The sequence below is a fragment of the Triplophysa rosa genome, linkage group LG16 (assembly GCF_024868665.1).
Source record: "Triplophysa rosa linkage group LG16, Trosa_1v2, whole genome shotgun sequence".
Classification (NCBI taxonomy): domain Eukaryota; kingdom Metazoa; phylum Chordata; class Actinopteri; order Cypriniformes; family Nemacheilidae; genus Triplophysa; species Triplophysa rosa.
The window spans coordinates 24,184-35,908 of record NC_079905.1 but is presented as its reverse complement, the minus strand read 5'-3'; the positions used below and the strand labels follow the sequence as shown (position 1 = coordinate 35,908).

Below are 11,725 nucleotides of genomic sequence, written 5' to 3'. Positions count from 1 at the left end.
GAAAGAGAGAGAGAGAGAGACACACAGAGAGAGAGTGAGAGAGAGAGAGAGAGAGAGAGAGAGAGAGAGAGAGAGAGAGAGAGAGAGTGAGTGAGTGAGTGAGTGAGTGAGTGAGTGAGAGAGTGAGAGAGAGAGAGAGACAGACAGAGACAGAGTGAGAGACAGAGTGAGTGAGTGAGTGAGTGAGTGAGTGAGTGAGTGAGTGAGTGAGTGAGTGAGAGAGAGAGCGAGAGAGAGATATGATTTAGAATGAGAATTCCTCTGCTGTAACCTCAAGAACTTTAGCTGTGACCTTTGACCCTGTTTGATAAGCTCAGGTATCTCTCCTGTGACCTTTGACCCTGTTGTGTTTCTCACAGAACTCTGAGGACGAGTCCCGCTGGGTGGAGGATCTGCTGAAGTTACACACGGCACGTGTGCGAGACGTTGAGATACTAACGGGTCTGGACTTCTACCGCTCCACCGCGCTGCCGTACACGCGTGTGCTGGCGCTCAAAACACACATGCAGACGTTTGAGGAGGACGTGTAACGACACACCCGGAGCATTCACTGTATCGTTTTATACACTGTCATATTTATTATTCACCTTCAACTAATAATGATCAAACCGTCACACATCTCACAACACATCGACAGCGCATCCAGAGTTCAGCTTACATTAAAACAGCGAGTGTGTATCTGTGCGTGTGTGTCTGTTGTGCATTTGTCCTTGTGTTGCGTAACGCCTGTGCACACACGTGCAAAAGCAGTAGTGAATTTGTGTTTAATGATAGTGACCTCATCTGGACTTCACATCATGGCAAAATCTTCACAGTAATTCTGGTGTCATGTGAATGTAGCGTCAGAGCGGAGGAAGTGATGTTATCTCACTAACAGACCTCTGTTTCTACATCAATAAATTATCATACTGTCAGAAAAAGACTTTCCGTTTGTGTGTTTTCATACAACAACAACACACCACAGATCGTTGACAGTAACACAACGGTTCCCAGTGAACAGATGTAAACCTTCAACAGTTCAGTTAAACCGGACCAGACAACATGTTCCTGTCTCTGCTCTTCTCATTTCTCTTCATGTTACTCCTTTACGTTTTCATTCGTGTCCAATAAATTCACACTGATCTGACAAACTCATTCATTTTACATCAGGAGTCAGATCTGTGAGATTTCTTTCTGACCCTTGACCCTTTTTATTAGCAGATAATGTCAAATCAAACGCTCTGCACGCTCAAACATTAACAGCGTGTCACGACTATAAAAACTGAACTGATAACTCAACTTTATTTATAAAGCACTTTTGATCATTTTAATTGTTACAAAGCAGCTGTACATGAAAACATGTGAACTATAAGCAATGCATTAAATGTATAAAATAGAGCAAAGTGACTAGATACACTCTCATTCACACAAGACACACAAAATATACAGTGCACACACACACTCACATGACGCAGAAGGACACGCACACATACACGAAAAACAGGCACAGACACACAACCCATACGCTTGCCCACACACACTGAACATTACGCACACACAGACAGAAGATAAAAGAAGAGAAACTGGTCATATATTATGCAGACTATCAATTCCTACTGTATATGGGGTGGTAATAATTACATTTAAATTCATATGAACAAGTACACAATCCTAAAGCGGATGTCAGCAGCTCCCCGGTGAGCAAAACCAGTGCAGCCAGCGGGCCCACAGTGGCGAGGAACCCAAAACTCCAGTGGAGAAGAAACCTCTGGAGAACCCTGACCCGCCAGAGGAACCAGTTCTCCTCGGACACCACTGATGCATCTCTACAAGCTCCACAGCGCTTACACAACTGACTAAATAAACCACAGAAAAAGCGCTAGATGATAGATTTAATATTATCTTCATTGTTGTGTATTTACGAAACGCGAATTGACCTTTTTGTTATGCCTTCACTCTCCGGCGTTACGTGGTTGTTACGTAACTGCCGTAATTTTGGCGTTCAGTGTGACAAGACGAAATAAAGACTGCAAGCCCCTGATTAATATGTAGTCCCGTCTCTTCTTTGGTATTTCTTATAATACTGAAATACATAACATTCATATTCTTATTGCAGTTGCAATTTTGTTGTGTAGTGGGGACATTTCAGGTCGCTGCCTCCCTCTTTCAGCTCCACCATCTGGACTGGTTACAGACCTCAGAACAGTGAGAGAAGTTCTACAAGTGCATCAGTGGAAGTGTTCCTGGTTCCGCTTGATCTAATAATGCAGCCTAACGATCCCTCAGAGGATTCGTGTTCTAGACGTGTTGTGTACGCAAGCTTGAAGAGATGCGTCTTTAATCTAGATTTACACTGACTCCCGCACGCTATTCAGAAGTTTGGGTGCTAGATAGGGGAAGAAACTCTAGGTGTTGCCAACTGACCAGAGCCCAAAGAGCGTAGTGACCGTGAGGGACTGTATGGTGTATAGTAGAAGCGCTCAAGTACTGAGAAGATCAAGCGTGTAGGGCCTCAGAGGTAGTCAGTGTGATGCTTTATAGGTAACTGTCGGTACACGATCCGGGATGCCTGCACGACCCGTCCGCGCATGCGCATAATGACGTAGTAGATAATTATGTTTAGCGACGACACTGCACGATCTGTTCCACGCTTGAGCACCTTTGTACCGCGACTTTCACTACTGTCCACCTCTGGTCTCATGTCACTTCTGTGCGCACACTGCGTTGAAATACTCTGTAACGTTTCCCCAGACTTGTTTGTAGTTCTTTCTTCATGTAAATGCAGATAGTCTAGGCAGAAATGCATATTATGTTCCTTATTGTGTTCTCTAAACACCATTGAAGGGATTATTCCTCATTTAGATTATATAGATAGATATATTAGCCTATATATAGACCCATACTAATACAAAATGAGTCGATTTAAAGTTAACTAATATTAGCAGCTTTTAATAAAAACCGTCTTTGACAATACTACTGACCTCAGATCGAAACACGGCAAGTTAAGTAGGCCTAATGCCATGCAGCAATGAATCGCAAAGGGGAGTATGGAGGAAACTGAAGGTTTGCAGTGACAGAAAGACTCAGACTTTATTCCACATGTAACCAAAATCGTGTATGTTCATGTAACTCCTTTATTATTTTGGATTGGCAACCACGTAAACACATCGTAATGCATAGCGTAAGCTACATTTTAAAACATCAAAATAGACCCGCCGTGAACTGTTAAATGAAAAACACAATGTAGCCTACAAAAATATGCCGCCAGTTGTGCCGTCTGGTGAAGTGTTTCATCGCATGAGTGATACCAATAGTGTAGGGAAACCGTGACGTTGTTTACTACGTCATTATGCGCATGCGCAGAACGGATCGTGCAGGCATCCCGGATCGTGTACCGACAGTAACCAGTGTAACGTCGACAGGAGCGAGCTAATGTGCTCATGCTGTTCTGTTCGTGTAAGAACTCCAGTTGCCGCGTTTTGGACTTGTTGGAGTTTCTAATTATAACCATATACAATTGTAATATAATTAAATCATTGCCATTGTGTCAAATTATTGTCTATTCTTTATTTCAGGGTTTTCACAGTTATTACGATCGGCAGGTATTTGTGTGCTTCCTTCATTAAATAACTGTGATTGATTTCAATCTTTCATAAATTTTCACTCAGCGTATGCGATGAATACATTAAACAACGTTCAATTTTCTAAAATAATTTATTCAATGAAGAACATCACACTCACAACGCAAGTCTATTTTAAACAATATTTCTCTCATTCTTCTGTAATGTTGTTGTGTGGTTTCGTGTTAATGGAGAATGTACGACAAGAGTGTCACACTGTCACTAAATATTCTGATGTCAAATCTTGATGTTGAAGACAAAAGTCCAAAAGTTCTTTGTTAACTGTTCTCTGAGAAGCCGGCGGTGTGAATGTGCGGTTGTAAAGTAACACACACACACACACACACACACACACACATCTCATAAAGATCAGATATCTTGATCTTTATGAGGTGTATGTGTGTGTGTGTGCAGAAGTGACAGACTGACTGTGTACGTGAGTGTGTGTTTCATCTGGACATCGATCGACATGGACTTCAGGAAGAGGAAGAAAGTTGTGCTGGTGAGTCCAGACTCATTTCATTCATCCTCATTAGACTGAAAGACATCATTTCATCACACACTAACACTTGTGTATCGTGCTTGTGATTTGTATTATTATTTTGCTTGTAAACGTGTGTGTGTGTAGATTTCGGTGGTGTTGGCCGTCTCTGTGGTGGCAATCATATTAGGTTTGGGTTTGGGTCTCGGTCTTCAGCTACAGAACTGTAGGAATAAAGGTGACACACACACACACACGCACGCGCACGCACACGCACACACACACACACACACACACACACACACACAACTCTACATACACACGAACACTGACTTTAACTGTGTGTTTGTGTCAGATGTGTCGATGTCGTGTAGAAATCGCTGTTATGAGCCGTTGGATGAGAACTCGGCAGACTGTCGCTGTGATGAACAGTGTGTCACCAGTGACAACTGTTGCTATGACTACCAGGACACCTGTCTCCAGCCCAGTAAGTGAGGTGTACACCGCTGGATGTAGATCAGCTCTGAGCTGTTGTGTGACTTGAACGATGTTGTGTGTGTTAGCTCAGAGTTGGGAGTGTTCAGCCGTGCGCTGTGGAGAAACTCGTCTGTCTGACAGTAAATGTCACTGTTCTCATGACTGTGTCAGCGCTGCCGACTGCTGCTCAAACTATCACATCATCTGTAAAGGTGACAACATCAACACACGTGCATTCAGGATTTGTGTATGTGTGACTGTACATGATGATGATGATGATGATGATGATTCCTGCAGGAGACACACAGTGGGTTCAGGATCAATGTATCAACATGAGCTCACCTCAGTGCCCAGCCAGGTAAAATACACGCACGCACGCACATCATCGGTTTTTCACCTCAACACTCTGATCAGTACTGGGATTCTTAAACCAATATTATGACACGGAGATGTATAGGAACAACACACCACAGACACACCCAAATCCTTACATCTGCGTGTTTGTGCGTGTGTTAGTTTTCAGAAGCAGCCGCTGTTGCTGGTGTCTTTAGACGGGTTTAGAGCTGAATATCTGCAGACGTGGTCGTCACTGGTGCCTGTACTGGACAAGATGAGTGAGTGTGAACACAAACAAATACACAACTCATGAAGAGTGTGTACAGTGTCAATCAGCCGCATGTGTGGTTGTGTGTTTTAGGAAAATGTGGCACATCGACACCCTTCATGCAGGCTGGGTTTCCCAGTAAAACTTTCCCCAATCACTACTCCATAGTCACAGTGAGTCACTTCAACCACACACACACACACTTTCCTCTGTCTGAGATCTGTGCATCCACTTCACACATTCACTGTTGTGTTGTTGTGTGTAGGGTCTGTATGCTGAGTCACATGGTCTGGTGGATAACAACATGTATGACCCTATGTTTGACGCATCATTCAACCTCTCCAACAGTGAGAAAGACAATCCAAGATGGTACCAAGGACAACCGGTACACACATGCACGCACGCACGCACGCACGCACACACACAGCTTGTTGCTGATTGGCTGTGCTCTGACCCCATATCCTCAGATCTGGAACACAGTGAGGTATCAGGGGCTGAAGGCAGGGACGTTCTTCTGGCCTGGATCTGATGTGGCCATAAATGGAACTTTTCCAGATATCTACATGAATTACAACGGGTTTGTTTACAACACAAACAAAAACACAAAAAACTAATATGGACTACTTGTTACTTTAACGTTAACCAGTATTTACAATACTTAACCTGTTTAACTCTGGGCCATTTTTGGATTTCTGCCTGAATTTGGCAAACCCAATTTTAAATGCACAATATATCACTATATATATATACTGTATATATATATATATATATACAGTATATGTGGTGTAAATACAACATGTTTGTGTCATACTCCAGGAAACCCCTCCAAATTTCATAAAACACTGCTGAAAGTGAGAAACATTATTGTATATGTTGTCAGTCCTATGAAAAAGACTTTTCTGTCGGGACCACTGTCGTCAATTATTTAACGATAGCATATATTTAGTTTGGCAGAATGAAACTGTTCCGGGCAAACTCTCTGCCTGTCCATGCAGCCTTGCATGGACATAGCAGGAGCGCAGCAATTCATGTCCTCCAAAGCAAAATTATTGCCACCAAAACAAAATCATTCCCCCAAACAAATAAGCATGTCTAAATAGCATAAAGAACGAGCCTCATTATGCAGACACTGGGTTAAACTAGCAGTTAAGCTGGCAGGGGAAGCATACACCCTGCAACAAATAGCACCCGACATGAATGAGCAAGCAGATATACATTGCATTATGTACAATTTGGGCTATATACTGTAGCTTACCCTACACATCAGCTCTCACTATCATGATCGCATACGATTAAATGCTTGCAGAAGGATCACACGATTTACCTGAACACACTTTTAATTGTATAACTCTCGACATCCATGAACTCGGCAGAGAACTCCCTCCGTATGCACCTCGTATATTAAATGTACGGTGTGGGAAATGTATCCCCTTACATCCCTTCTTAGGGTGATAAATGAGGTACGGTTTATGTGAACTGCTTGAAATGACTCGCGGAATCTTGAGAACCCTGTTGATGAGTTTAAGCAAGCAGAGCGCAAACAGCAGCACTTGATGATAAACGCGATAATGAGAGTGTCACCCAAAGTTCACTACGGTGGATTCGCACGGTACGCGGCTATCGCGATTGTCTAGTTCATTTTCAAAGGGAAAACACGGGCAATTTCATTGGTGGAGCGGATGCGATTCCACCGCTCATGTGAATAACGCAAAACACTGTTGTGACTATTCTGCAAGCGTCTATTTGCCAATTACAATAACATCCAGGTGTAAACTTACTTCTGGCTTGCAATGTCTGATACACGGTGTTCGCGTCGTGCAGACAACTCAACTCAACTTTATTTATATAGCGCTTTTACAATTTTCATTGTTACAAAGCAGCTGCACATGAGACATATTGACTATAAGCAAAACAATTAAAGTTATACCTGTAAAAACAAGAAAAAGGTGAAAACAAAGAAGACAGACATACCCACATACAAAACACTCCACACACACACAATATGCACACGTACTAACACACAGACACAGACACACACACACGGACACGCACACACACACGTACACAAACAAGTACGCACAAGGCTTTGGTTGACTATCCCCGTGGGGACAGTCCATAGGCGTAATGTTTTTATACTGTAGAAACTGTATATTCTATCCCCTATCCCTAACCCTATCCCTAAACCTAAAGATCATAGAACACTTTCTGCATTTTTAGATTTGTAAAAAATATTGTTCTGTACAATTTTGGTCCCCACGGTGACACGAGTCCCCATGTGTTGGTGTGTATTCAGGTTTAGGTCCCCAACGGGATATACAAACATGAACGCACACACACACGCTCAGTGAGAGCACACATTTAAGATAAAGGAGAGAGAAGCACAGGTCAAATATAACAGACTATAAATTCCTATATGCAATATTAATTAAGTAAAACTATAAAATTCTAAAGCAGCCCCCCCGGTCAGGCAGATAGTGCAAAAACAGTATGCAAACGGTGGCGAGGAACCCAAAACTCTAATCGAGAAAAAAAAACTCAGGAGAACCCAGGCCCAACCAGGGGATTCCAGTTCCCCTCTGGCAAAAGCTGCTGCCTCTGCACAAGCTCCAGAGAGCTTGCACAACAAGGCTAAATAAAATAAATAAACTTAATAATAAAATAAATTGTAGTTTAAGATTATCATTAATAATCTAATAGCATTTGAAATTTTGTGGTGAAGACATGTCAAGAGACCGCGTCCTTCTTTATCCAGCTCTATCATCTCAGCTCTTGTCAGGTCCCCACTTCCCATTCTCCGCTCTACCATCAGGTCAGGCCATGAACTGCATCCTGCTCGCTGTGGTAACCTTGGAACAATGAGACAAGACTGGCTGAGAGTAGAGTACTGTTCTGTACTCTTTGATGCAACAAGTACATCAGTTGTGTTTTTGGTTCCGGTTGATCTAACTAATGCAGCCTAAACCCTCTAAAGATTTATATTATGGAAGAGTAGTGTATGCAAGATTAAAAAGATGCGTCTTTAGTCTAGATTTAAACTGACAGAGTGTGTCTGCCTCCCGGACAGTGCAGGGAAGACTATTCCAAAGTTTAGGCGCTAGATAGGAAAAGGATCTACCACCTGCACTTGATTTTGAAATTCTAGGTATTACCAACTGACAGGACGCCTGAGAGCGTAATGCACGTGAAGGACTGTAATACAAAAGGAGTTCATTCAAGTACTGAGGAGCTAAACCATGTAAGGCTTTATAGGTAATAAGCAAGATTTTAAAGTTAACGCGATGCTTTATAGGTAACCAGTGCAAGGTTGACAGAACCGGGCTAATATGTTCATACTTTTTTGTACGTGTAAGAACTCGAGCTGCCGCGTTTTGGACCAATTGGAGTTTTTGTAATAAGCCTGCAGGGCAACCACCTAACAGTGCATTACAGTAATCTAGTCTTGATGTCATGAATGCATGAATTAACTTCTCTGCATCTGAGATTGACAGCATATGACGTAGTTTAGATATATTCTTAAGATGGAAAAACGCAATTTTACAGGTGTTGGCGACGTGGCTCTCAAATGACAGATTACTATCGAATAGAACGCCAAGATTCTTTGCTGACGACGAGGGTTTTATGGAACATCCGTCAATAGTTAAACAGTATTCTTGGTTGTTACTTATAGCAGTTTTCGGTCCAATAAGTAACACTTCCGTTTTGTCCGAGTTCAGTAATAAAAAGTTGTTACTCATCCAGTTTTTTATATCGACTATGCATTCCATTATTCGATGGAACTGCTGTGTTTCATGAGGCTTCGAGGAGATATAAAGTTGAGTATCATCAGCATAACAGTGAAAGCTAACTCCGTGTCGCTTTATTATATCTCCTAGAGGTAGCATGTATAATGCGAAGAGCAGAGGCCCTAAGACTGAGCCCTGTGGTACACTGTACTGGACTTGCGATTTGCGTGACACCTCATTGTTTATTGCTACAAATTGAAAACGGTCGGATAAATAAGATTTAAACCATTTCAAAAGTATTCCTTTAATGCCGATAAGAGAAGTAACATTAGATCTCGCACTTAATCACTGATCAGGTACGTCCTGCTCTTACATAGACTCTAACGACTGCCCGAGTTATTCTGGGCGAGACGTAAGCGGAACAACATGCAATGTATAGCTAAATGCATAAAACAGACGGTTCACTCTTGGAAATACCGTCATGTTTGCATTCTCCGGTGAGCTTAATATGGTCAGCTCACTGCCGCTTGCTTAAAGGAACAGATGCCGAGAGAAAAGCACCCGTGCTGGCAGCGAGATCAACACTCGCGCACAGTAGGAGCTGTTCTTGATTCCAACAGATCTCAACAAATAGAGGAAAAATGCATTTTCTCTCTATCATGTGGTATTCAATTATTATTCTCAAGCAACTCATGTGTTCTTTTTTCGTAATTTCTGCCTGAATTTGGCATACCCAATTTTAAACAGACTCCATAACCCATAATAGTTTTGTGTAATTTCATAGTCAACCTCTCAGAAGTGCATGTGACAAGCCAAACTTGTGGTGTTTTGCTCCACCTCCCCTGTTGCTCATTGCCATATCTCAGCCTCTGATTGGCCTATTTGGACAAATAAGGGGTCTACGTAGAGGTCAGAGTCTGAGCTTCCGTTTAATATGTATCTCATGTGGATAGACTGAATTTTTAAAGGTCTCCTCAGACGAGCACTTTTAACAAGATGGTATGATTTATTAGGGTCTTCATGAAATGTCTGGAACATATTTCGCTTAAAAACACTCAATGGCTGTGTAAACAAAACCCTTCTTGCCTCGTCAAAAACAGCTCTGCTCACAGCATCCCGTTTTGGTGCATGTCTCTTTAAATGATAATGAGTTACAGCGAACCCCACCCCCTTCTGTCCGGCATGTCAACACAATAGAATATAATACACCTTTATTTATATAGCACGGTGTGGCAAGGGGGGCGTGGTTCAGCGAAGTCTGCAGCAGGAGAGAGAGTGAGGAGACGAGCGGTGAGTGAGTGGCGCTCAGACAAATAATGAACACCTGTGCATTGTTCCAGTAACTGGCGTGGAGAGGCTTAAAAGCAGCGAGGCAGAGACAGTCGGGGAAGAGACCGGAGCTGACGGCTGGTGGCCAGTGGCTCTGCACGAATAGCCAGAGGAAGTAAAGCGGGAGGCTTTGACCACGAGAAAGACTGTTCAGCCACAGCAGTGGCAAGTGTTTTGAATAGGCGCGTACAGCGTGTGTGTTATTTTTGTTTAAATAAAAGTTCTTAGTCGTCAGCTCGACCCTGATTCCAGCCTCTTCCTTCCTGTCCTGTTGAAGTCTTGTTACAGTGGTGCCGAAACCCGGGATGGAAGGAAGTAGGAGTGCCGCGACCGGGGGGGCGGGTCCGTCCGGTTCGCCGTTTGCGGAGGTGATCTCTTCGCTCGCGGTCCTCCATCATGAACAGCATAGAGCGTTGCTGCAGCTCTGGGAGGACCAGGATGTATGGTTCCAGGCGGTCCTCCTGGCTCAGCAAGAGGACCGCGAGTCGTTCCGGAGCTGGGTGCACCGGGAGGTTCGGACGGGGCCTCGCGCCGACCTGGTCCTCCAGAAAATGGGCCCACAGGATGATCCCGAGGCCTTCCTCAGTCTTTTTGAGTGAGTAGCGGTCGCGAGGGGGTGGGCCCTACACCTCATCCCACTCATTTCTGGAGAGGCCCAGGTGGCGGCGCAGCAGTTACCCCCGGAGAATCTCCTGGTGTACGCTGAGCTGAAGAAGGCCATCTTGCAGCGGGTCGGCCGGAGCCCTGAGGAGTATCGCCAGCGATTCCGATCGCTGGGGTTGGCGGAAACCGGTCGACCCTACCTGCTAGCTCAGCAGCTCCGGGACTCCTGCCGCAAATGGCTGATGGCCGGAGATAGCGACGTCGCGGGCATCGTGGATAAGGTGGTACTGGAGCAGTTCACGACCTGTCTGCCCCGGAGAACAGCGGCCTGGGTCCAGTGCCACCGTCCGACGTCGCTGGACTCGGCCATCCAGCTGGCGGAAGACCACCTGGTTGCGTGCCCTGGAATCGGGGAAGTTTTGCCAGCGGTCTCTCTCCCCACACCGGCAGCTCGCCCAATACCAGCACCACGGACCAGGCCACCGATCCCGCCGAGGGGAGGGCTCCGGGGACGCGGAAGTTACCCGACCGGACCGACCGACGGAGGGGGAACCGGGGCCGGCAGGTCCGCCGCGCCGGAGACGAGCGGCCACCCCTACACCATGCCTTACAACCCGTCTGCCTCTTCCTCCCCACGCCAGTTGGTGAGCCCACTCCCTGCCATTGGGGTGGCGGGAAAGCCTGGGCCGGCTTGTTGGCGCTGCGGGGACCCGGACCATTTCATAGATCGTTGCCCGGTGATGGATGTGGGGACCATGATCCGGGTCCCCGACGAGCCACGAGCTGCCCCTGGTCCGGCTGGCCTGTACCAAATACCCGTGAGTATTGGGGGGGTACATACCAGGCTTTGGTGGATTCGGGTTGCAACCAGACCTCCATCCACCAAAGCCTGGTTCGTCTCGGGGCATGG

General features: G+C 45.0%; 2 protein-coding genes across 2 annotated transcripts in view; both read left to right on the top strand.

Annotated features, from left to right (window-relative positions):
* Positions 1-920, top strand: part of enpp2l (ectonucleotide pyrophosphatase/phosphodiesterase 2-like) — a 26,455-nt gene extending 25,535 nt beyond the window's left edge. The window contains exon 25 of the mRNA XM_057354175.1: positions 360-920. Coding sequence (XP_057210158.1) covers positions 360-530 — 171 coding nt within the window. The 3' untranslated portion in view covers positions 531-920. The remainder of the gene's footprint in view (positions 1-359) is intronic.
* A 3,090-nt stretch (positions 921-4,010) lies between these two features.
* LOC130567310 (venom phosphodiesterase 1) overlaps positions 4,011-11,725 on the top strand; it is a 31,116-nt gene continuing 23,401 nt past the window's right edge. Inside the window, exons 1-9 of the mRNA XM_057355319.1 lie at positions 4,011-4,101; positions 4,228-4,318; positions 4,436-4,567; positions 4,644-4,769; positions 4,855-4,915; positions 5,074-5,171; positions 5,255-5,334; positions 5,427-5,546; positions 5,629-5,738. Of these exons, the coding sequence (XP_057211302.1) occupies positions 4,069-4,101; positions 4,228-4,318; positions 4,436-4,567; positions 4,644-4,769; positions 4,855-4,915; positions 5,074-5,171; positions 5,255-5,334; positions 5,427-5,546; positions 5,629-5,738 (851 nt within the window). The 5' untranslated portion in view covers positions 4,011-4,068. The remainder of the gene's footprint in view (positions 4,102-4,227; positions 4,319-4,435; positions 4,568-4,643; positions 4,770-4,854; positions 4,916-5,073; positions 5,172-5,254; positions 5,335-5,426; positions 5,547-5,628; positions 5,739-11,725) is intronic.